Below are 25751 nucleotides of genomic sequence, written 5' to 3' on the forward strand. Positions count from 1 at the left end.
ATGGACTCACCCAGTTTTGGCGAAGTTGGCCCAGTAGCGCATCATCCGCTTGGCGAGCTCCACCTCGGCCGGCTGGTACTTCTTGGTCGGGTTGAGCGGCTCGCCGAAGATGTAGTTGATCTCGTCGCCGTGGAGGGCGCCCGACCAGGTGGGCCACGGACTGCTCGTGGACCTGTGCTTGAAGTAGTACATGTACACGGTGTTGCCCGTCTCCGCGTACCGGTACGCGAACTCGTTGACGTTGCACGTGAAGTGGAAGTCGCCGACGATCTTGTCCAGCGCGTCGCGGTTCTTCACCGGGTCGTCCGGGTTCAGCCAGTCCGTGTACTCGAAGATGATGGCGCGCCGCACGATGAAGTTGTACGGGTTGAGCTCGGACACCGCCTGGATGAACTGGTCGCGGGAGACGTGGATGTTCTCCTCCTTCCGGAAGAGGTCCGTCAGGTAGTACATGATCCAGTAGTTCCCCTCCTCCGTGTTGCTCCCCATGAGGATGTTGGTCTTCTTGAAGTTCTTCGTCGCCAGGGACTTGGACGGCATCTCGTCCAGGAAGGAGCCGTCCACGACCGGCACGAACGGGAAGTCGCAGATCCCTAGGGTCCCGCTCTCGTTCTCCACGAGCACGCTCGCGTTGACCTGTTGTTATCACGATACAAGATTAGAATCAAATACATTAGGCCTTGTCCACACGAGCGCAGTTCGCGGAACTTATTCCTCGAACTTGCTCAGTTCCCGGAACTTATTCCTTGAAATGAGGCATGCTGTCCCCACGGGTTCGTCCGAACTGGAACCGGAACTTCAATAAAACTATACAATTATTGCAAAATAATAGATTATTATGACCGCCAAAGTAACAAAAATAAATGTCAAGATCATATGTAAAGGACGTGAAAAACAAAAACAAGCAAATTCACATCAAAAGAAACATATTTAGAAGCTCGGAGCACGGGGGAAATTCCAGGTTTTGGAGGAATAAGTTTCAGCTCAGCAAAAAACTTGTTCCGGGAACAAGTTCCTCGAACTGAGTTCCGCGAACCGCGTTCGTGTGGACAAGGCCTTACAAGAATATACTACTAATACTATATACTTGAATATACTTGCACTGATTCCTACCTCGGTCAGTTGCATGCTCATTTTCTTGTTTTAATTTTTACATTTTTTAGCTTCTTTTCCAGTTGAGAATGGGCATGTAATTGGCCCAAAACGTCCTGGTTGTTTATTTATCCTCCATAGCCTTGTATACCCATTTGTTTTTTGTATTTTAGTGTGTTTTTATTGTTGTCTGCATTCGGGCTATTGCGTCTCTCGCTAACTTATTACAAGAATATATTACAATACATGAATTGGAGGAGTAAGTGCGAGGTGATAGAAAACTACTGAATCTCAAAGGTTCTTCAGTAACACATAAATCTGCATATCTCTGAAACGATACACAGTGGTCTTCAAGCAAAAAAAAAATAAAAATAAAAATAAAAATGTAGAGATAGAGAATTTGCATGCAAATTTTTTATTGCTTCATCTGGAAGTGCTTGAATAGCTGATTTCGCAGTATTTTTTAACTTTTTTTCTAATATGGGGAACAGCATAAAAATAAAATTAAAAGAAAAATAAACCGCTTCGTGACGTCATCTGGCGGGTTTTCCCATTTAAACGCATGTATTTAGCAGAATGGATCATTTTGTCATATCTCCTCCACTAATTGTTTAATTTACGAACCGCGGGTATTCTCTGTGTTCAGTTCAATCGGTAGTTTCCACTTAAATACGAAATTCATCAAATTTCAGACACCTACAAATTCTCCATTCCAGATTTTTTTTTACCTTGGAAGAGGGAACACTTTTACGGTCAAAGTCGGATATAACATTACTCGGTTTGCGACGTCGCAGACTTCCTGTCATACTTCATTTTTTAAACGGAAAACTACTCAACGGCGATTCCTTAAAACTGCCGTGATTTGTCCTCTCGAAGCGAAAAAAATTCAGCAAAACCTTCAAGGAATGATGCCAATTTGTTCTCCTTTAAAAAATAACGTAGAGGCAGAGATTTTCAGACACCGCAAACGAGATATGAACCGCGTTAAACAGAAAAGAACCAAACCACATCAGCCATTGCCAAATTTAACAGAGGAATTTGATTTTTTACGAGAGAGTGTTTGTGCGGATTCCTTTGAACATTTTAAGGAATTTGCTTTGTGTTATGGAAAAAATTCATAGAAATTTGCACAAAAATCCGTACAACCGTTTTCATGTAAAAAGTTAAATTGCCCGATTAAATGGACTGAGTTAAGCAGAAAGGAACCAACCCACATTTTGGAAAAAATTGAGTTATGAGTGATTTTGAACTCAACCACTGCTCTACTATCTATCGCCAAAAATTCAAAGTTTTTGTTGGAACAAATTTTGCAGAAATCGAACTTGAAGTTTATCTTTTACATTGAGTCTTATGCAGGAGTCAAACTTTAAACCTCTTTTTCTCGGTTCGATCCCGATGTGGCTTGGTTCCTTTCTGTTTAACTCCGTCCAAATATGGCAATAGCTGATGTGGCTTGGTTCCTTTCTGTTTAACGCGGTCCAGGTCCATATCGACGGTATAAGTCGGCAATCACATTACTCGGTTTGCGACGTCGCAGACTTCCTGTCATACTTTATTTTTTAAATGGAAAACTACTCAACGGCAATTCTTTAAAACTGTCATGATTTTTCTTCTCAATGCGAAGAAAATTTTGCAAAAACTTCAAGGAATGATGTCAATTTGTTCTCCTTTGAAAAAATAACATAGAGGCGGAGATTTTCAGACACCGCTAACGAGATATGTGATTGCGGACTTACACTGGAAAAAAACCGCATTGGATCTAGAGTCCAGACTCTTGAAAACATTGACAAGAAAAAATACTCTCGATTCAATCGGTTTTTTGCTTGAATCAAAACGAAATCCGCTTAAATTAAGAGGCTTGGTTCTTAATTTAAGCTAGATTCTGATTGAATCAACAGTACTTTTTCTTGTCAATGTTTTTAAGAGTCTGGACTCTAGATCCAATGTGTTTTTTTTCCAGTGTACTTCCGGTATATTCATATTAGCATCATATTTGATTATACTATACCTTTCGGAGGCACTCGATAGCCTCAGGGATCTGCGCGCGCGTGTGAGGGCAGCCGACAGCCTCGGCGAGGCGGAGACCGCGGATGATGGACTCCTGGCGGGAGATGATGGCCCAAGGCGCCGTCGCCGACCCGGACTCCATGATCGCCTGGCTGAACAAGTTCCTACTCAGCGGCGAGAGGAGGTGCATGGAGACGGACACCGCCCCAGCCGACTCGCCGAAGAGCGTGATATTGTGCGGGTTCCCGCCGAAGGCGTGGATATTGTTCCTGATCCACTGGAGGGCCATCAACTGGTCGAAGAGCCCCGCGTTGCCGGGGACGTCCTGGGTGTCGAAGTAGAGGAAGCCGAGGCAGGTGATGCGGTACTGCATGGAGACGAGGATGACGTTCTCCTCGGAGGCGAGGATCTTGTAGTCGTAGATGTCGAGGGTGGCCGTCCCGGTGTAGAAGCCGCCGCCGAAGATCCAGACCATGACGGCGGCGTTGCGGGGCCGGGGCTTCGGGGTGATGACGTTGATGTAGAGGCAGTCCTCGGACATGGGCGTGTTCGGGTTCCACATGGCCGAGCCGGCGAAGTCGCCGAAGACCGTATCCACGATCTGCGTGCACGAGTTGGGCATCTTGGTCGCGTTCAGGATCCCCTCCCACTTGTCGATCGGCCGCGGGTGCCGGAACCGCAGTGCCCCTGAAACAGGATTCTTCCTGATTAGTATGGAATCACCGGGCCGGTTATTGAAATAGATAGACAAAGAAGAGAAAAGGGATATGATGGGATCTTATGGGTGGAAGCGGAGAGTTGCAATGGACAAAGGAGGTAAGTAATAGACTAACTAACGGCGACCGACAAGAGACCCGAAAAAGAGTCCATCATTTTCCCTCTTGGTCTGTAAGAACCACCAGCGGGAAAAGCGTTGAAAAGCCGGCGTTGAAACCACCAGCGTTGAAATTGATAGACAAAGCTATAGAGAAAGAAGAGAAAAGGAATATGATGAGATCTTATGGGTGGAAGCGGATGGTTGCAATGGACAAAGGAGGTAAGTAATAGACTGACTAACGGCGACCGACAAGAGACCCAACAGTTGGTCCAATATTGTCCCTCTTGGTCTGTAAGAACCACCAGTTGCAACCAATGGGATCGCTCCATACTCCCTATGTCTTCTTTGTCTATCGCTTTGTCTATCAATTTCAATAATCAGTCTGCAGGACCGGTAAGAGGTGGGGATGTAACACCTCATAGAGAAAGAAAAGGAGGTTTTCGGGCATTTCGGGCATCTCGGATTGTTTTGATGACGTAGGTCGGTACGGACGATTTTTATCATCGATTTTCTTGGAAATGGTGTGGTTTAGGGACAGGTTTGGAAGTCATTCGACATAAAGTGTTAGTGTTAAAGTGTAAAGTGTTAGTGTAGTGTTAAAGTGTTAGAAGTTATATCATGAGTTGATTTCAGCAAAAAAATCGGACGTTATGGTCCGTTTTTCATACTTCGAATTCCAGATTTTGCTGGCCATGTTGCACCGACCTACGTCACGGGGTAAGTATTCGTCAAGATTCAAACACCTCCTTTTGTTTCTCTATGCTAACACCCAGCGGGCCGATTATTGACACTGATAGACAAAGCTATAGACAAAGAGAAAAAAAGGCAGGGTATTGCCACATAGAATTTAGAAAATGAAATTCCCTGACATTTCATTAAGAATGAAAGGTATCCTTTCTGAGTGCAGAGCTTTCTTCGCAAAATAAATCAAGATACTAATTTAGATAGTTTTATTTTGTACCTGAACATTTTCTTACCTACATGATGCAGGGGTTAACAGTCGCAAGAACACAAAAAATGCCCATTTTTCCGGGTATAATTGGCTATTCCGGGAAATTGAAAGGTGATGGACAAAAACGGAGGTCATATTCGGATTTACCGCCTCAAATTATGTATAAATCACCTAATTTCGACCGGGAGACATTTTTGTCATTTTTTTATGCATATTCTTGATCGTTAGAAAAAGGGAGGAAATCTTTAGTCTTAAAAGCGCCAGAAATCACATTTGAAGTCAAGTTCCTCGGTCAGGATGTTAATATTTTGTTAAACTCAGAAGTTCAAATGATATCAGCGACCCAAAAATCATAAGATCCATCACCTTTTATTACGGTCCATTGCATTTTCTGATAAAGTTCCGTTAAATCCAGTCTGTGGACCATAGTGCGGCGTGCTGTCAGCGCGACACGGGCACTGGCGCCTACAAACCTAACAGGGATACTTCACGCATTGCGCAATGCGTGAAGTATCCCTGTTAGGTTTGTAGGCGCCTATGCGCGTGTCGCGCTGTTCGCTCTCGTCCGCCGCGCCGCGGTGCTTCAAGCAACTACTTCGCAACAAAGGTGTTACACAGTATCATACGAAATTGAAGGCTCTACAACGTATCGAGAATGACAGGCATCCTATAAGAGTCGGGATTTTTCATCGCAAAATAAATCAAGATACTACGGCACAAAAAGAGAGTGGAAGTTCAAAAGCTCACTCATTTCTAGTATCCGTATTTAATAACGTTTAGCATAATTTTTGAATTTTATTAGAGAAAAATGTGATTCGAGTTGGGCGGAAACATTCTTCAGTATGCCGTCAAGAAGATTTTATTATGAATCGAGAATAAATGTTTAAATGAATAAATGGTTTGAAATAGTTTTCAGGCAAAATTTGTCGTTCGAAACGTCAAACCCATTCTAAAAAGCAAATAAAAGTGACGTACAGAGTTTCCCCTGACATTTTCGTCATTTTCCCCGACATTTTTGTCATTTCCCCTGACATTTTCGTCATTTTCCCTAACAGATTCAGGTTGTCCCTAACTTTTTTAAATTCCCTGACGTTTCCCAGTTTCCCCAAAGTTTCCTGACGGTGGCAACCCTGAAAAGAGATATGGAGGATTAACGGAAGCTGGCTTTTGTGATGGACGACGAAAGTAGGTAATAGATTAACTAACGGCAAACCACGAGAGACCATATAGATAGTCCATCATGTTTTCCCTTGTTCTATAAAGACCACCCATCTCAACCAATAGAAATGTTCCATACTAACTATACCTTCTTTGTCTATAGCTTTATCGATCGATTTCGATAATCAGCCCGCTGGGTCGTATCTCTAGTCGTTTTTTAGTCATAGCTCTTCTTCACGGCACCAGCAGTGGCGTGGCGTGCTTTGCGATATATCGATTGTTATGCCATTTAAACCTATGGAAAATGATTGATAGACAGGGTGTTCGCAGCGAACACCTTAATAATCGATTCTTTACCATAGGTTTAAATGGCACGACAATCGATACATCGCAATTCACGCGACACCACTGGGCACCATATGGCTTAGACTGTGATGGAAAATTTGCACTAAAAATTTTATCGCTGCACCTGTGAGTGCTTAATGAGCTGCGTTCGGAGTTTTTTTCATGATTTTTTTCACATACGGAACATTGTAGAAAAGTGTATTTAAAATTAAAAAAATCTGCCGCCTTGGTTTGGTAATATCACATCTGGTGAATGTTTATTTTAGAAACAAAATGATACTATTATGCTCAGCTCACGCAATAGTTTCTTCTGAAATATGAAATTCACATCTGATTTCTGCAAAGTCTCCATTAGAGGCAATTCAGGGAAACATTTATTGTGGTGCAAGAACTTCATGGTAGGAAAAAAATTAGAATAAAAGCCGTCTTTCAGATGATTTTTGGTTATATGGTGGGATAACAACAATTAGGGAGCAGAGGAGAGCGACATTGGCGAAATATTGTTAGTATATGTGTTCCTTGCCGGACTGAAAAAAATTAGCGAAATTATTCCACGCAATTAACTATTCGTGCTCTCAAGTCGCTCAAGTTGCCATCATAATTATTGAAGGCGAACTCGACAGGATGAGAGACACGCAGTAAGGAAAGCAGTGAAGTGTGTTCCTGGCTAGGCTGAAGGAAAAGGGAAACACTTCTCTGCTGTGCTGAGGAAGAACGCCGTATGGACATTCGAGAGTTGCCATATTTTCCTGGATAAAACATGAATTTTTGGGGCAAGTTATGCATATTAATCCTTGAATTTTTCAGATAATTTAGATAAAATCGCAAACAAGCTTGTCTGAAAAATATTAATAAAAATACTCGTAGCAACGGTTTTCCCAGCACATTCGTATTTTATTGAAAGGAATATCGCAACACCTGAAGGTTCATACGCCGGTTTTCCTTAGGATGGGAATACGGCGCTTAACTGTTTACGCTCCCCGGTTATTCATGAATAGCCTTTAGGTTGTGACAAACAGAGCCAGAAAAAAACGGAAAAAACAAAATCCAGCAGTGAAAAAATATAACCAGCAATAACTTCCAAATTCTACATGCATGCCTTTACTGAAAACGGCCTTTTGCCTGAGTACTCAGAATAGATCGTAGTGCTTTGCCTCTGTACCTTTAGCATATAAGGCAAAGCACTAAAGGGAGTAAAATTTTCCTTACAATTACTTATGAAGCTCTTAAATAGACTGAGTAACAACTTTCACTGGTTACCTCACTCGAAATTTATGATATTTATGATGAGACTAAAAAACGGAGTCAGTTTTCAACTCCGCGCAGCTAGGGCGAGGTTGAAAAATGAATTTCTTGTGCTGGCCATGCTCGTACGCGGAGAAAAAATGACGTAATTTGATTTAAAACGGCCCCAAAATCTCTATCTTTACAGATATGGTAAGGTTGTTGAAATGTGATTGACGTGTGGACTCCAAACGTGTTGCCATTACCCCTTCCCTCATCCATTCCTCTTGCGCGACTGTGCAAATGGTGAGAATTTTTTTCTGCTTACGGAAGTTCTAATAGAGGAAATATCGCATGAAGTTGTCAATTTTTTGGTCTTCAAAGCGGATTTTTTTCAAACCGATTTTTTTTTCATAGTGAAGTAGGTAAAAAGATTTTTTTTTTTTAAATCTAGACTGACATCAATTCGGAGCAAAAAAAATCTTTCGATCATATTTCCTGTTCTACTTTCATAAAAAACTGGTGTAAAGTGGCAAATTAGTCACAGCCGTGGCGTGGCCAGATGTAGGCGTCCTAGAAATCTGAAGCTCCGCCCCTCAGATCTGGATTTCCACCCACTCCTCCAAAACCGTTATATGTTACTTTCAGGGTTTCTTCTTAAAAATACTTTCCTGAAAGCCCCGTATGAGAAAATTTTATCCATCTCTCTCCCACACAGTGCAAATCATAGGCATGCTTTGAGATACATCGATTGATCTGTCATTTAAACCTATGGAAAAGGATTTATAAACAGGGTGTTCGCAACGAACACCCTAATAATCGATTATTTATCATAGCTTCAAATGGGAAACTGTCGATTATCGATCATTTACGCCTCGCCACCAGAGGCGGATCCAGGAATTTTGCAACGCCGAATTTCCTCCATTGAAATCTACGCTAAATAATCGATTCTCATCAGAGCACCTGGCCCCTCCAAGGATCGATACATTTCCATATGTTTGAATGGAGGAAATCCGGTGTTGCCAAATTGCTGGATCCGCCAATGCTCGCCACTGGTGCAAATTTCCTGTTACGTCCCCGGCTAATTACTGCTGTGAGGGAAAAAAGACCCCCGGGTTTTTTATCGTGAATCTAAACCATCAGTAAGTTATTCCGGACCGAGTCTGATAAAAGAGTCTGCTACCTTTAGAACCTCAAAAGGTTTGTAAAAATGGAGATATAAGCGTTTGAAGTTTCTAAATGTAGTCTGATCTCTCGTATAGACTCGATCCACTGTGCGCCATTGCCAGAGTAGCAACGGAGGGTCTCTTGTCTCAGGAAATAATGACCAATCCCTCCAAGGAGCAGACCCCTTGTTTTCCACCAAACTTTGCTCGTTTTAATGGAGATGTTGCATGTGTGAGGAATTTGCGATTTGACTGTTGATTCCTGTGTAAAAGTTCGCGAGAAACACGATGGTGCCACTGGTTTTCTCTGAAATCAACTCCCAAGCTCAAAATAAGCTCTCAAGTTGAGGCCAAAATGGAGGGGATATCCCACGCTATCCCGTGAGTTCTCCTCTACATCAAGACAAACTCTCCATGCAAAGATAGGGAGTAAATGCATTAGCAGTGATGCCGTGTTTTCAGTTTTGGAGTCCCCAAATAAAGCGGCAGCCTTGTCAATGTATTTGCTCCCTATCTTTGCACGGAGAGTTTGTCTTGATGTAGAGGTGGACTCTCAGGGTAGAGTGGGATATCCCCTCCATTTTGGCCTCAACTTGAGAGCTTTTTTTGAGCTTGGGAGTTGATTTCAGAGAAAACCGGTGGGACCATCGTGTTTCTCGCGAACTTTCACATAGGAATCAACAGTCAAATCGCAAATTCCTCACACATGCAACATCTCCATTGCCAAGATAGCAACGGAGGGTCTCTTGCCTCAGGAAATAATGACCAATCCCTCCAATAAGCAGACCCCTCGTTTTCCACCAAACTTTGCTCGTTTTAATTCAACCGGATCCAACTCACCGATTGGTTTTTGTGCGTAAGGTATGCCGAGCCAGGCATCGACCTGTTTGCCTGTTGCTGCGGTGAGCGTGGTGCCTCGAACTTTGCCTTTCGTCGTCTGAACCACGAGCGGATCATTGTCCCCTTCGTCCGCCATCATCTCTTCCTCCGCCTCAGCTCCTTTGTACTTGCTCCTCTCTCCTTCGTGTTCCGAGTGTCGAAAATTGAGCCCTTCGTCGCTGATCCCGTCTCGAAATCCAAACCCATGTCTGAAATTAAAAAGGAAAATTTAAAAACGGCCCAAGCCTTTAATTGTCTAATCCTCCATTACATCAATTTAGACAGCGAACGAAGCCACATCTTGCTATTGCCGAATTCGATTGGGCAATTTAATTTTTTTAGATATATTTCTGCGGATTAACGTGCCTCGTACAATGCAGAAAATGCCCTCGTATTTGCACACAAATCCGCACAACCGTTTTCATGTAAAAAATTAAATTGCCTAATTAAGTTTGGCAACAGCTGACGTGGCTTGGTTAACGCGGTCAATTTCTATGAAAATCAATGACTTCTGAATAACTTTTTAGAATATTAGGTATAAGTTAGGCGCATTGGATCAAATCTCCATCACGTGGTCAAAAAATTTGATCTCTGTGGGTTCCCATGGATCCCCTTGAGTTCCTTTAAAAATCCTATGGGAAATCCATGAGTACCCACGGGACATTTTTAAAAGAAGAGAGCAGGTGCGTTTCTGTTCGCCTACTTCCTCAACAATTTTCTACATTTTATCTAGAAAATTATGACACTATTCTGCGTACGAAGTCTTATTAATTACTCCTCTTAAAAAATTAAACACATTAAAACAGCTGCCTCATTTTTGGACAATGGAATGGAGATTACAGCTTTTGATCCTTGGCGCTTCAAGTATCCTTTCATCATAAAATAATAACTTTGAAGAGGTCCTCCTCCCCCAAAAAGGGAGGAGGAGGGGAGGAGGTCATAGAGCTACAGCGCCAAAGATGAATGCCACTAAATGCGAATCTTCCCTGAAAAGGAATTAACATTAAAACATGGGGACAACTTGTCTCAAATGCAGGTTTAAGTTTGACAGTATGTTGGAAGTTTTTAGCCAACGTGCGTTAAAAATTCAGTATAAAGCCGAACAACTCAACAGCACACTCGATTGTAGGACATTCAGGAGGCTGCGCTGCACTGGGGATTGGCCCAATAAGGCTGAAACGCGTCGGCAGTTGCCTTCCTGAATGGTTGTTACTGGTGTTGCACCAAACAGTGTATCTCTTTTAGGTAAAATTCTGCTTGTGAGTGAGCTATTTCCCTCTGCATTGAGTTTTTCGACTTTATGCTGAATTTTTAACGGACGTTAGCTAAAAACTTCCAACATACTGTCTTACGACCCGACCGTCCACCGCAATCGGTTTGTGTTTAAGTTTGAATTTTTCGCAAGAAAAGCCCTACATAGAATATCAAATTACCGAAACAATTCCGATCAAAGTAGCATCAAAGTGTCGGGAGTCATCAGTCTCAAACTCATTAATTTGCTTCATTTATAAATGAAAACCTGGCAGAAATGTTTCCTGTGGCAAGAAATGATGAATGGTGGCACTCCGTTCTGATCTTACTTTGAACAAAAAAGTGCGGCCCGTCAAAATTTGATGGTAGATGGTGACCACCAGTCATCAGCATGTCTACTTTGATCAGAATTGGTTCGGAATTTGATCGTGTGTATATATATATATATATATATATATATATATATATATATATATATATATATATATATATATATATAAAAAGTCGCTTTTATAGCGCTCTTTGGCGCTGTGCGACGCCTAATCGCCACAAAGCTCGTAATTTGATCGTCTATCCAGGACTAAAAGGATGATATCATTACTCGCCTTGGGTTGCGGAGTTGGTCAGTCTCAGGCGAGGCTCTGAGAGGGAGGTGATCGAAGTCCATGTTGGATGCGGGAGGATCCAGTTGGTGGCGAGCGTGGCGCAAAAGCGACTTGCCTGCTGAAAGGACGACAAGGATCGATGTCACGAGCCATACCTCTGCTAACATCAACCCGCCCATCATAATCCTTCCTGCCGGTCAGAAATTAAACAAACACTTAACATCACGCCAAAAATTAAGAGTACGTAGGGTCGTAATTTAATGAAGTGAGGAGGGGGCCATGCTCTGGACGACGAGTTCCGAGCCCGGTGTGCGCCGAGATTAGGTCACTCTTTCGATACATTTTATATCCAAAATGGCGATGTAAAATACGTAAAGTCATATCTCCTTTGTTTACATCGGATTAGAGGATCTGTATAGCGAGAGTATGGACTGCTCGCTTTATAGAGGGCTTTAGGGCCCAAAAGGGCAGCCGGCCTTATAACACACAAATTTTAACTGTCAATCTTCTGATTCCAATCCAAACCAAGATGGCTAAGAATGTTCGTAAATGTGCGTTCTTCCGTAAAAATGAGTAAATTTATGCAAATCTAAGTCAAATACGTGCATTACAAGTGTCGAACCATTACAATTGTAATAATAAATCGTTCTGGATAATTTGAATTCATAGGTTAGCTACCCTTTCGGGCCCTAAGTTTATTCGCAGAGGCATCGGTGAAGGCCTGATGGATTTTCGGAGTCTTACGCCTGTCTATACTCTCGATATACAGGCACTCACTCTACATCGGATGGTCGGATACCCGTGTATCGAAAACAATCGAAAATGTATCGAAATGGTGACCCGATACCGCACGGGAGTCATGGCATTCGGTGACCGGAAAATGCTTAAAAATGGTGCCAGCTCCTCCATTCTTATTACGACCCTATGTATGCACTCTACGTACTCTATACAAAAATTTCTGGATGGGCCAGAGTAGAGTAAGTAACTTGGTAGAAGGAGTACGGACGTGGTGCCCCTCAAACTTCAATAGAAGCCTTAGGACCCTAAAATGGTTGCACTTTGTACTCGTTTTTGATGATGGGAGGGGGGTCATTGTCAACTTTTGAACGTTTTGATATCACGAGCCGCACTTGCTCAAGATGATTTTTCCGAAAATAGCACACGATCATTTGGGCCTAAAACGGCCTGCAATGTTCAATGCATTTATCGCTGGTGAAAGTCACAAAACACGAATTTCGATTTGCGACGTCGCAGATTTTTTGTCACATTTATTTCATCCGAGAAAAATCAATGGACAGAAAACAGCTACAGATCTACATAAAAAATGAGTCAGAGAGCAGGAAAAGCGATGCCTATATTTAGAATTGAATCCGAGATTGATTCCGTGAAATCCGAGATTGAATCCGTTTTTCCTCATCACTTCAGCACTTTTCAGGGAATGGATGTATTCCAAAAAAACAGGATTTTTCGAGGAAAAATTTAATTAAAAAGGAAGACTATTGCATGCTAGGGAAAATGGACGCTATTTCTGGATTTATCAACTAAAATCACAAATCTATATGACGCCTGAAAATTTTTCTCGCTTTTCCTGATATAGAGTAAAAAATATTCCTCGGCAAAATGACGAAATTTAACCCATATTACCTGTGAATCTTTCCCGTTTGTTCTGGGCCTATAAAAGAAGGTAGAAAATGGCTTCTGAAGCCAAAGAACTACCTTAGATACTCTCCATTACTCATCAGTTTTCCTCAGATAATTCTGGCTGTCCGGAAAAACTTTTTCGGGCATCCTTGAGTGATGAGAAAAAACAGATAAAATGTTCATATTTGGAGCTAAAATTAGATTAAAAACCATTTTTCTTGAATCTTGCCTCATTGCCTTGAATAAAATTATGTACATTAGGTCTGTGTCATTGTTTGGAGTTTTTAATAAATCGTGCATTCTGAGAGAAGAATCCTACGGATTTAGTTTTTTTAAAATGAGTACATCGTCATTTCTTGAAAAAATAAAGAAAACGTAAACATTTTGAAACATCGCAATCGGAATACACGTTGTGACTTTCACCATCGTAACAACATTCACAGAAAAGGGACCCTAATCCACCTAGCCAAATTTTCAGTAAAGTTCTTATCACTCAAGGATGCCCGAAAAATCGAAGTTCTTATTAAGTAGGGCAGAGAAATTGGACCTCTCGATGTAGACGGAAATTCTTTCTAGTGTAGTCATGAATAGATTGATGTTTAGTTATTTTTGTGCCAATAGAAGGCGTAAAGTATTAGAATTCTGACATGAGTACCCGGATCAAGGTAGAATAAAATTTCAAATAATCTCCCCCCCCCCCCCACACACTATACGCTCTTTGGCGACTGGAAGATTTAAAACGCTATATTTCGGTACGCTTCGAAATTCTTGGACGTTTTAAACATTTAAAACAAAAATAAAACATTTCCATAACTCTTGTATCGATAGCTAAATTCTGTGTTATTGCGGAGAAAATTCATTTGAATGGTCAACTGCAATAGAAGCGCTGGGTGCAGAAAAGGCATTACTTAAAGATTGCGGTGTCTCAGGATATTCGTCCAAGTTTCATCCACTAACATTATAGCAAATGCATGGAATCTGCGAAAAATTTTACTGGATTTTCTTTCTGATTTCACGATTCTGAAAACTATAAATTTCAAAAAATTGACCCAATGGTTTCCCCCTAAAATGTAAATTAGAAGTGGAGATTCTAAAAAATGTACCGCAACCAAGAAGTGCCTTTTCTGCACCAAATGCCTCAATTCGTCGTGCCTCACTATAAGTACCCATCGAGTATCACTAATCCAGTGACATTTTCACGGGTATATTATGATTTAAGTTCCAAGCTCATGTCATAGCAATGGAAAACTGACACTGCGCTGAATTTTTATCTTGCAAAAAACACGCGCTTCAACCATATCTTTATGCGACTCTCGCCATAATAATCTTTATTCAAGTTAATACCGAATGTTTGCACAATGGATTATGCATTTCCTGAGAGGTGCGATGCCTCTTTTGGTAGTCTGCCGCGCTAAGAAAAAACGCCGTGTGAACTTTAAGGCGTTGCCAAATTTCCTTTCGTAAATCACGAATTTCCAGGAAAATTTATAAATATTTTTCTTCCAATTTTTCTGATAATTTTGTTCGCAACTTTACCTTAAGCTCTTGAAAATTTCTTGGGAAAATATTCATAAATTTCCTCAAAAAAGAAACATTTTATCGAAGGAAATTTGGCAACTCTCGAAAGTTCATACGGCGTTTTCCTTAGCACGGCAGTTTTGGTATTCAACCCCTTTCCATCGAGAGACCAAAGCCGTTTCGAAATGATGGACTCTGAACGGCCTCGAGATGCCATCTCAGTAGGCATGAAACAGTAGCTATATTACTTGTGCCAAAAAGGAGTATGTGAATAGGATTTACATACAACATAGTTCCTTTTGATTTTATTTACTTGCTTTTCCCTTACGTCTCAATCTTATTTGAACGTATTCAAATAAAAAGAAATCACCCTTATCGTGACATGGGACCTGAGATCGATATGAATACATGCTTGAGAGGGCCCATCTCGAGATGGATATAGTTCCTTTTGATAGAAACACGGTAGTTTAAGGCGACGCCATCCGGCGCACAATCGCAGCGAAAAGTTTTATTTGTTCTCTTTGTCAATAAATATGAGCAACACAGCTGCTGCAGCTTTTGAAACTACTGAAAAGCTATTTGCGAAGAATTATGTCCCAGCCTCAACCAGAATTTATACTCAAATTACCCGCTTGCTGTCGTGGATCTCAGATGCTTGCATTAAAAAGGCGGTGTAGAAATATCCTCAGCGCATATGATAGTGATACATTAAGCTCGAGCGCTTTCTTAAATCAGGATGCAGGATCGCGAATGTTGCAGATATTTGTGCATGTTGTATTGTAATGTGCGCTAAAAGTTCCTTTCAGCACTGAGCACGCGCGCACATACGCAAAAGTACCGCTCTAGCAAACAGAAATCTACTCGATGGAAAAGTATACTGACGAATAGACTATCATTAGGGGGCTACGCCCCCTGGCCGCTACGCGGCCCAACCCCCTGAAGGCGCTCCGCGCCATCAATGGGCCGCTTCGCGGCCCTATTTTTACCCTCCTATCAGTGTTAGTTTTATTTTTACCCTAAAAAATTACGATATAAGGTATACTTTAATTTTAAACTTTACTTAAAATTACTTTGAAATTAAAAGGACGCGTTTTGGAATGACTGCTTGATGAATTATTGCAGTAAAACAATGAACAATGGTAAAGTCAAGTAATAATTTAGATTACATGAGTCGGGGATCGAACCCGCACCGAGTTCACAGAGGACGCATTCGACGTCTTAGACGACTCAGCCACCTCTCGACTTAAGGTCGCAGGTGCGAATCTTGTGTAGATAAGTGTAGAGCTGATGCGCAGGCTACACAGCTACTGCGCAACCTCCTCGACCACTGCGCATCCTCCCGCGCATAGCGGTAGCAGTACCGGAGCATTCTGTAAACTCAGTCACTTTTATAACGTGATTTTAAAAAAACCTGGGTCCTTTTTCCAAAATCTGATTAAAGCGGGCTCATCTAGAGCCAATTACCTGTCGATTTACGCAAAAAGCATGGAAATCGGCCCGGTAGAACGCTCAAACGAACTATGACAAAAAGTATAAATTTACATTGTTTAAATGGGAGAATTCGCAACTTTACCACGTATTATAAAAAAACCTGGGCCATATTTTGAAAATCTGAAAAGAGTTGGCTTGTCTAGAGACAATTGTCCGTCGATAGCCGCAAAAATCATGAAAATCGGCCCGGTAGAACGCTGGAACTAAGCGTTACCAGTTTCGCAAAATTAGGAGGTCTTGGAGCTTATAGTATAGATTCCACTTATCTCAGTTCGCAACGTTGCAAATCTCCTATCACATTTTACTTTTTTGAGGATGGCCTGGTCATGGTTTTTTTCTCGCAAGAATATATCTTAGATTTATCTCCGGTCTTCCAAAACTACTCCCTGAAAAGGACCTAGTGCGAGGTGACGACATTTTTAGGAAAGAATTTTTTTTAAAACGAAACTGAATGACTTTTTGCAATTTCACGGTAGTAAAATTCTTTATAATCTCAAAATAGTCGTGATTACTTAGGCATACTTTTTTTTCTTTAGAGGTAGAGCGAAAATATGCATAGAATCAACATCACAAATCCTCAGACATAGTAGAATACATTATTAATAGTATTTTCCGAATAACTACGTTTTGCAACTACAAATTACAACCGTCATAACTTCGGTTTGGTTTCACAGATTAGGACGGTTTCTGATCAAAATGTTTACTGGACACTCCTCTAGCAGTGGATTTTTTGGTCAGTAAGAAGAAGTGAGAAGAATAAAGAAAAAAGGGGGATAAGTGAAAAGGAAGAGAAGGAGAAGAGGAGGAGGAAGCAGAAGTTCACAGTACATAAGTCTTTTTTAGCTGCGGACGATCGAGTTTTGTTGCTTGGCTAAACTTTAAAATGAGCCTTGCTTTTTATCTCACTTGATTACTTTCCATGTCTCAGAAAGAACTGGAGTCAGGTTCAGCGGAGTGACGTATTAGATTATTAAGTAAGGTGATCGTAGTACAGATTTTCTTCTCTATAGTCGTTTTCTATTATCTTAAATTGCTTAGACATTGCATACGACTTTTTTTTCGAAAGAGGTTGACTCTACTTAATCCTTGGAACGCTTAAAAGTATACTCTCCTGATGGAATTTTTCCGGCTGGGCAGAAACCGAGATGAAAAGAGAGCTGAATTCACGTGTTTTATCGCGCTTGTTCGAAGCCTGCATTCGCCTTTTCTTTTATGTGAGGCTTCAAGTGCACGGTGTTCTTCCTCGCTGAACGAAACCACGCGTGGCTCCGTACATTTTCTGTGGTAGTTGCGCGGTTCTGTTTCAGCCGGGAAGAATTGGCATGGTCACGCGAATGCTGTTCCTTACAACGGACCGTAAACTCAGCTCGTTGCAAGAAACATAAACCAGACCTCGATGTTACCTTTGCATGCGGCTTAGGCACCATTTTTATTTGTTCATTTTCCCCAAAAGAAATAACGGGTTGAGTAATTTTTCGCTGACCTTGTTTTTTTCCTCTGAAAACTCACTCTAGCTTGGACACGCAGGCTGGCATGGCAGTTGGAAATAATGGTGACGTGATCAGTTTTGACACTGTGAAATGGTAGGTACGTCGGTGGGTTTCTTTTTTTTTTCAACACCTCTCTGAACTGTGAAAAATTCATACGACCTTTGTAGCAGTGGCGTGGCATGAATAATCGATCATCGATTTTTTCCATTCAAAACTATGGTAAAGAATCGATTATTAAGGCAGATCAATTGATGCATTGCAAAGCACGCCACGCCACTGCTTTGTAGGTATATACTGAGCCTCTGTCGTTATTTGATAAAAGAATCAGTCCATTTCAAAACATAATATGGCAAAAATCCCATAAAATTTTGGCGAAAATTCCTCTTGAAGACTTCCATCGTTTATGTGAAGGTTCCACAATAACTCTAAAATTAGGATGTGATTTTTCCTGAATTAAATAATAACCTCATCATGTCATTCCATCCGAAAGCTTAATAAGTGCAAAAGTTTTGGTTATAGATACAATATAAATCAATCGGGGCTGTCAACAACAATCCTGAATCTTTCTCCTTATTCTGGGAACAATAAATGAACTAGATTGTGCAAAAAGGAACTTTGAAGATAAAGAAACTTGGACTTCAAGTTTTAAGTCTCAAGAAATTAAGGTGCTTTGTGGATGAGCCAGAGGTGTTCGTTTCTTTTTTAAGAACATAGTCTGATTGGGCGAACACCTAGATACAACTATTCGCACTTGATGGATGACCGTATCGCATACCCAAAAAATTGAAGGTGCGCTGACTTTTGTGACAACTGGTGAGGTGTCCACCACTGTGTAAATATGGAACTATTACTTCTCGCTCAATTTAGAGACAACACGTTTGCCCTCGCTTTCCCTTTACAGATAGGTTATTTAATGGATACCAGGGGCGGACTGGCCATGGGGGCGGGGAGGCGATCGCCTCCTAACAATTACCCGCGGAGGTCCCGAAGGGGCCCCCGCGGCGAATTTTTTTCGAGTCATCGTTTTTTTCCCCCGTAATGTTGTAATTTTCCTATCCTTCTCAGTCACTAAAAGGCCCCGAAATCCTTGAAAATTTGTCTCTAAGAGACATGAAAGGTCGCCTAAAGCTTATGTTATGAAGGGACCCCCAAGAATCCTGAGAATGGGATATTTTGAAGTTCAAGTACTATAGAATCCAACGCCAATAATGCTTAAAATTGCGTTTATAAAGTGTGAAATTTTCAAAATTTTTCGGGGGAGGGCCCCCGGACCTTCTTAGAGGGGCCCCCGAACGACAGGAGGGGCCCCCACATTTAGGTCGCCTCCTAACTTTTCGACTACCAGTCCGCCCCTGATGGATACACGTACTGGATGAGCCAGTGTTAGTACTGCATTGTTGCAAAATGTAATCTAACTTTCCTGGCCGACGCGGGGTTTAACAGATATACGGGGTATATCTTTTGCAAAATTGAACTTTAAATATACGTCACGCTATCTGCGCTCAAGAAGAAGGGTGACAAACTCTCCAAAACGACGTTCGTTCAAATAATTAAGTAGGAAAAGTTTTGAGTTTTGTAAATTTTAGCGATTCTCATTTTATTAGAATTAGTGTTTTCCTTGTTGTTAGCCTTGTTTATCGATTATTAAAAATACATTTAACGACATTTTTCAACTCCCTCTATAACTCCTGTGAAAGCTACTTTTCCTTTAAATAAGGGCAGGCAAAAAAAAAAAAAAAAAAAAAAAAAAAAAAAAAAAATAATTCACAGACGAGGAAAAGATCAGTGAATCCTTACCAACTGCAATCGGTTGAGTACAGCCAGCTTTCAAGTTTTACTACCTCAAATAAGATCCATGTTCATCTCCTCATATTGCCAGTGTTTTGGGTGATATTCTTGACTTGAAATCAGTCAAATCTGCAAAATAAACAATACTGAATTAGTGCATGGAAGTATTATCTGTAAATACTGTAAGAATGAACTAAACTAAGCGCATCTCGTTAGTTACGACAATAGAGAGACTTTCCGCTTGAAATCTGAGAATGCGTTTTTCCTTACACCTTGACAAAAATAGCTCTACCAATTTTACCGTTTGAGCTAATGTGCGTTTTTCTGTAGACAATCACATATCGATGGTGAGATTATTAAACTTTTCATTACTCCTCTTCGGTGAAATGAATCAAAATGATTTTTTTAATCGACTAAATTTTTGGGTTCAGTCCAGCGCAACCGTAGATTACCTAGAGATTCTTGCTTCTCTTGATGTCACTTAGAGCCTGAAGGTTGCAACTTGCAAGGGGCTAACGCATGGACTATCATTGACGCGATCATTGGTCGATCCGCACCTGATTTTTAACGAGGTTGCAAATTTTCAACCTAAAGATTTGGTCAATGCAACCCAAAGATTTGGTTAATGTGACCCAATGAAATACCAATCAAAAAATGTTACTACACATTCAGGTTACTTTACGAACCATCAAGTGAATGTGCCTGAAAAAGAGGGGTTGATAAGACGCGTTTACTCGTGCTGGGCTTATTTTTTGTGAAAGCTGTGTCAACACTAGCAAAATTTCACGGAACTTTGCGCGAAAGTTAAGTTCCGTAAACCGATCTCTGAGCGGACAAGACATATCATTTGTAAGACATGAACGAAAAAATTATGAAAGAGTAAACATGAATGTGGTTTAATAACTTTAATTTCCGCCACCGTGCCAAGTGCACTGTATTTCACGCAATGCGTGAAGTATTCATGCAGTCTTGTAGGCGCTATGCGTTTCACGCCAACCGCATCTGACCGCACTAGGTTTGACGCAATGCATGAAGTATTCATAAAGACTTGTAGGCGCTAATATGTTTCATGCCGACGCGCCGAGGGCTTCTCCTTTTCATCTCAAGTCCTCGTCATCATTGCTCTCTGCGCCGCGCCGCTCCAGCCCAAGTTACGTGTTTGATTTCTCTCTCAATTAGACTAATAAAAGGTGCTATCTCTTATCTCTGACAGGCGAACAAATTAGAAATTAATATACTTTAACTCCCAGGAAATGAGAGATTTTGTCGCCATTTCTCGTTGGTAATTTTTTTCTGAGTCGCGATTTCTTTTCGATACCTACATTTGAAAAAATTGCAAAATTTGCCGCCACCCAAATCCGGCCCTGACTTCCGATACCACAAAAAAAAAGCCGGTTACTATTTTTCACTGTATGTATCCAATCGGCCTGCTGCACAATTTTTTTTACTTGTATCGGAAGAACCAAGGATCCTAATGTCACAGGAATTTTTTCAGAGTTTTTTAACGACCGGATACTCTCAAAAAATTAACTTAAAAACGCCCCAAAATTCGTATTGTCAAAACGGTCACTTTTACGCGGGACTCGGTACACTCGTGACGTCACAGCACATGCTAAACCTGGTATTTGGCCGTTTATAATGCATTTTTCCACGAGAAATTGGCAGCCTTTTGGAAAGGAGACCAGGTTTGTCACACGCTCTGACGTCACGAGTGTACCGATCCGTTCACGCGTAAAAGTGATCGTTTTGAGTGGGTCGGTTCCGGAAACAGCTTTTTTTGAGTTTGGAATGAGTCATCAATTGGACTACATTTTGCAATTAAGAACTATAAATTTCGACCCAGTTTCAAAACAACGTATGTGCTATTAGTTTCCCTATGCACATAAGTTTTTTTCAGATGAGTTAGAATTTATAGCTCCAAATTGCAAAATGCAGTCCAATTCGTCACCTTCCGGCCAAAGTATCACAAGCGCTATGCGACGTTTAAAAATTTCCGTCATAATTTAATTGTTTTACAGAGAAATTGTTCCACGAAGCTGTCCGAAAATTTCACAGAATTTTCTTTGTGCTGCCAATAAAACTCAGTGAACTTTCTAAACAGCACGGAGAGAAATGTATGGCTTTATAAAACAATTAGTGATTCAAATGGGACACCGTTAATAGTCATTAATGAACGAATGGCTCTCGGTCTGTGAACCATACTAAGGTATCTCGTATCATACTAAGGTATGTATACCATCACTAAGGTGTATGTGCTATAAAGACGTTAATAGCCTAGGATGCTGAATGTCTATAAATGAAATAACTAACTAACAAGTATATGTTGCCTTTACTACTATTAGTAGTGTTCCATATGAACCACTAATTGAATCAGTGGGTTTGAAAACACACCAACTCGGAAAAAAAAAAAAAATTGTTCAAGAAGCACCTAAAACTGCGCAGCGGGCGAAGAAGTTAGTTTAATAAAAACCTTTTCGGTGCCAAAGGACAAGTCCTTAGAGACTTTGTAAAGCACCAAGTTGAAATCGAGACACCATGTTTGATGACGGAGAATTAAGCGTTTAAAAATTTCCGAGTTGGTGTGTTTTCATTCTCACCGACTTTCAAATACTGATTTTCCATAGTCTGCCCTGAAAAATTTATATTTTCCGACCTGAATAACGCTTGAATATTTATATAACTTGTTGGTACAAGGTATACTGAACCGAAAAAAGGAAACCGCATAATGGGATGGTCACCCGTTTCCATAGGCGGTTCTACGGGGGTGCCAGTGGGTGCCGGGCACCCCCAAGCAAAAATTAAGTATGGTTATCAGAACCGTGAAATTGCTGCTTTTAAAGATTCTGTATTCGCTCACACTGAGAAAAAATCCCAGCAATTAATTGAAAATGTTTTAAACAGAATTAATATTGATAGCCGTGTTTTACAAAAATTCTACTGTTTTTTTATGGTAAGATTGTAGTTTTGATGGAAAGTTTTGCTAAAAATTTTCTACATTGAATTTATAGGTATTTAAGTAGAGAGGAAGGAGAGAAAAAGAAAAAGGAGGGTAGGAAAAGGTCAAAACTTGAGGGCCGAAACTTAGGCCTCTCCTGATTGACCGTCCCCTTCGGGGCCGGTCTCCGACATTTTCCACCTCTGGGCATCCCCAAGCATGAAGGTCTAGAACCGCCGATGCCCGTTTCCCTTGAAATGGCCGAAAATTGGTATTTCCAATGAAATACTTCGATTTTTCCCTTTTCCCGTCGCTGTTTCGAGCACTTCCGATTGGAATTTCGAAATTTCCTTTGGCGCGCAGATGGTCCTATCTATAAGTGTTACTAAACCGTAGCAAAGTGAAAACCGAAAAAATCCGAGTTGGTGTGTTTTCGAACTCACTGATTCAATTGATAAGCCATAGCTGTTTCTCAGAGAGATTCAACCAACAATTTCTCTGCAAAAAAATAAAATGACGGCGGAAATTGTGTAACGTGGCATGGCGCTTGTGCTAATTTGCCCGGAGGGTGACGAATTCTCAAATCCTTGCACCTTGCAACAGGCCCATCATCCATATTTTCATTCACGTAAGGTCCATTTTCTCCGATTGCATCATCCACCCCGCTAATCCAGGAGACTCAACCGCCCGAACATGTCCCCGCGACACGCGCCGCAAACCAACCCGTCGGCTAATGGGATTAATTAAAGCGCAATTCGGAGCGCGCAACTTCCGTAATGAAAAAGCGCGCGTCAAGGGCGCCGCGGACCTCGCCGCGCAGAGGTGTGAAACAAATTGCGCTCGAAAGGCGAAGCTTTCGCGGGAACAATGTCTGCTGTCGACGACAAGGAAGGGGACGGCCAGGGGGGAGGGGGTCTCTCCAAACAAACAGAAAACAAAGACAATAAAAGCTCTTTGAAGCGCTCGCGAGCAGCGTGACGGAGCGGGGGGGGGGGGGTCAAAGAAAGCAGGGGCGACTTCGCGGGCAAGTTCCGATCCCAATCACATTTTCAATTGAATCAGTTGTCCCCGAAAGGGAGCAACCCCTTCGCCGGATGAGTCCTGGCTCGAGGGTGTTTAACGCGCTCGGGGGCTCGCGGAAAAATGGACGTGACCCCTTTGGAAAACAAGCGATTCAATTGAGTGAAAGTGTTAGACTAGAGCTAACTTCATTTCGGCGGGGCGGGGCGGGGTGGCGCCGGGGAGGGTATACCACCTGTGCAGCCCGACCGACCGACCGACCGACCTCTGGCCCGGCGAAAGCTCAAAGCTGCATCCACCAATACCACTCGCGCCATCCATATTCATTTGACCTCCTCGCCGCTTTCCAACTTCCCCGCTTCCGTCATTAGGGCCGGCCGGGCGACCCTGTTAACTTTGAGCCCGGCGCTGCCGGATCGGCCGCTTCCGCTCTCCGCTTCATCCGAGTAACCCATTTACGATCTTACACGTCCGGGGCTCTTTAATGCCAACGTATTGGGACGGAAGGAAGGGGCGCTAGGGGAGAGCGCTCTTGCCAAGTCTCCGATCCCCGACGAAGTTTTGGCCTGTGCTATGCTGACGTGATGGCGAGGAGAGCCGTGATGGAGATGTTGCATGTGTGAGGAATTTGCGATTTGACTGTAGATGCCTATGTAAAAGTTCGCGAGAAACACCGAAATGTATCAGGGAAATCTCCTGATTTCCCTGAAAGTCCTTGACATATTCCTATATGTCAAGGACTTTAATTTTCAAAATTCTGTGGTAACCCTGAAAGGAGATCAGACAAATTAAAGGAAACTCGATTTCGAAAATTTGACAATGGAGATGTTGCACGTGTGAGGAATTTGCAATTTTACTATTGATTCTCATGTAAAAGTTCGCGAGAAACACGATGGTGCCACTGGTTTTCTCTGAAATCAACTCCCAAGCTCAAAAAAAGCTCTCAAGTTGAGGCCAACATGGAAGGGATATCCCACGCTATCCTGAGAGTCCACCGCTACATCAAGACGAACTCTCCATGCAAAGATAGGGAACAAATACATTGACAGGGCTGCCACTTTATTTGGAGACTCCAAAACTGAAAACACAGCAACCCTGCTAATGTATTTGCTCCCTACCTTTTGCATGGAGAGTTCGTCTTGATGTAGAGGTGGACTCTCAGGATAGCGTGGGATATCCGCTCCATTTTGGCCTCAACTTGAGAGCTTTTTTTGAGCTTGGGAGTTGATTTCAGAGAAAACCAGTGGCATGCACCATCGTGTTTCTCGCGAACTTTTACGTAAGAATCAACAGTTAAATTGCAAATTCCTCACACGTGCAACATCTCCATTGTTAAATTTTCGAAATCGAGTTTCCTTTAAAATTTGTCTAATCTCCTTTCAGAGTTACCACGGAATTTTGAAAATTAAAGTCCCTGACCTTCTTCCTGATTTCCCTAAAACATTTTGGTGCAATTTCGTGACAGTTGATTAAATGCCAAATTTTCGAAAAAAACATAGTTGGAAATAGATTTCAGGCAAAATGAGCTGTTCGAAACGTCACACCCACCCGAGAAAGCAAATAAAGGTGATTTGACGATTTTTCCCTTACATTTTCGTCATTTTCCCTAACATTTCCAGGTTTCCCCTGACTTTTAAAAATTCCTTGATATTTTCCGGTATTTCCCTGACAGTGGCAACCCTGTCATTTGGATGAAATCCTCGTAGCTAACACAGCAATGTTCGTCTTATTTTTATGAAAGGAGACACATGAGAAAGCCGTAAGTGCGCAAATATCTAACCTGAAAATTTGTTCGTTTTGTGTCCAAATTGTAATTACAAATGCGTGTAGGAGATAGCACTCACGACTGTCTTGCCTAACACTGGCCTAACATAAAAATGAATATTAATAAAATAAAATAATACGAGTATTCCTTCTTGTCTAATTGAAAAAAATTGGTCGATTTACAATCATCTAAACGATTTCTAAGCGTCTTTCGGCTAATTGGTGGCAATTTGACGATGAACAGAGGCTATTCTCAATAAAATTATCCGTTTCAAAGCTATACTATAAGCCCCTTTGATTCTCAAAACTTCATTTCTGCACTACGGCTCTCTTCCCTATCACGGTTGTATGGACGTTCGTCTATTTCCTTTTTTTGGGGTAAGAAGTGGCAAGCTATTGAAAAGTTAGTCGTGTCTGGAACAATTAATGATCCGAACGGAGAATGGTTTGAACGAGAACTTTCAACGAAAAAAAAACTCCGTTCGGACCAGACTGTTCGTCTCGCGGGTATATGCAGGAGCGCCGGTGAACATTCCACCCTAAAAACTCCTGGCCAGCAAAGGAAATACTGTGGAGCCGGAAAATCAAGAATTTAACAAAGCTAAACA

At 41.7% G+C, this 25751-nt stretch overlaps 1 protein-coding gene across 5 annotated transcripts in view; it reads right to left on the reverse strand.

The window, feature by feature from the left end:
• LOC109029639 (acetylcholinesterase) overlaps positions 1-25751 on the reverse strand; it is a 135491-nt gene that overhangs the window by 25660 nt on the left and 84080 nt on the right. For 4 of the 5 annotated variants that reach the window (XM_019040186.2, XM_019040187.2, XM_019040189.2 and 1 more), the window contains exons 3-7: positions 19434-19553; positions 11497-11686; positions 9602-9849; positions 3101-3786; positions 11-636 (exon numbers count right to left, since the gene is read on the reverse strand). In XM_019040186.2, the coding sequence (XP_018895731.1) occupies positions 11-636; positions 3101-3786; positions 9602-9849; positions 11497-11678 (1742 nt within the window). In that variant the 5' untranslated portion in view covers positions 11679-11686; positions 19434-19553. Of the gene's footprint in view, positions 1-6; positions 637-3100; positions 3787-9601; positions 9850-11496; positions 11687-19433; positions 19554-25751 lie in introns of those variants that run through there. The other variant, XM_072302665.1, reaches the window with a different exon arrangement.

Source organism: Bemisia tabaci, chromosome 7 (genome assembly GCF_918797505.1).
Source record: "Bemisia tabaci chromosome 7, PGI_BMITA_v3".
Lineage (NCBI taxonomy): Eukaryota > Metazoa > Arthropoda > Insecta > Hemiptera > Aleyrodidae > Bemisia > Bemisia tabaci.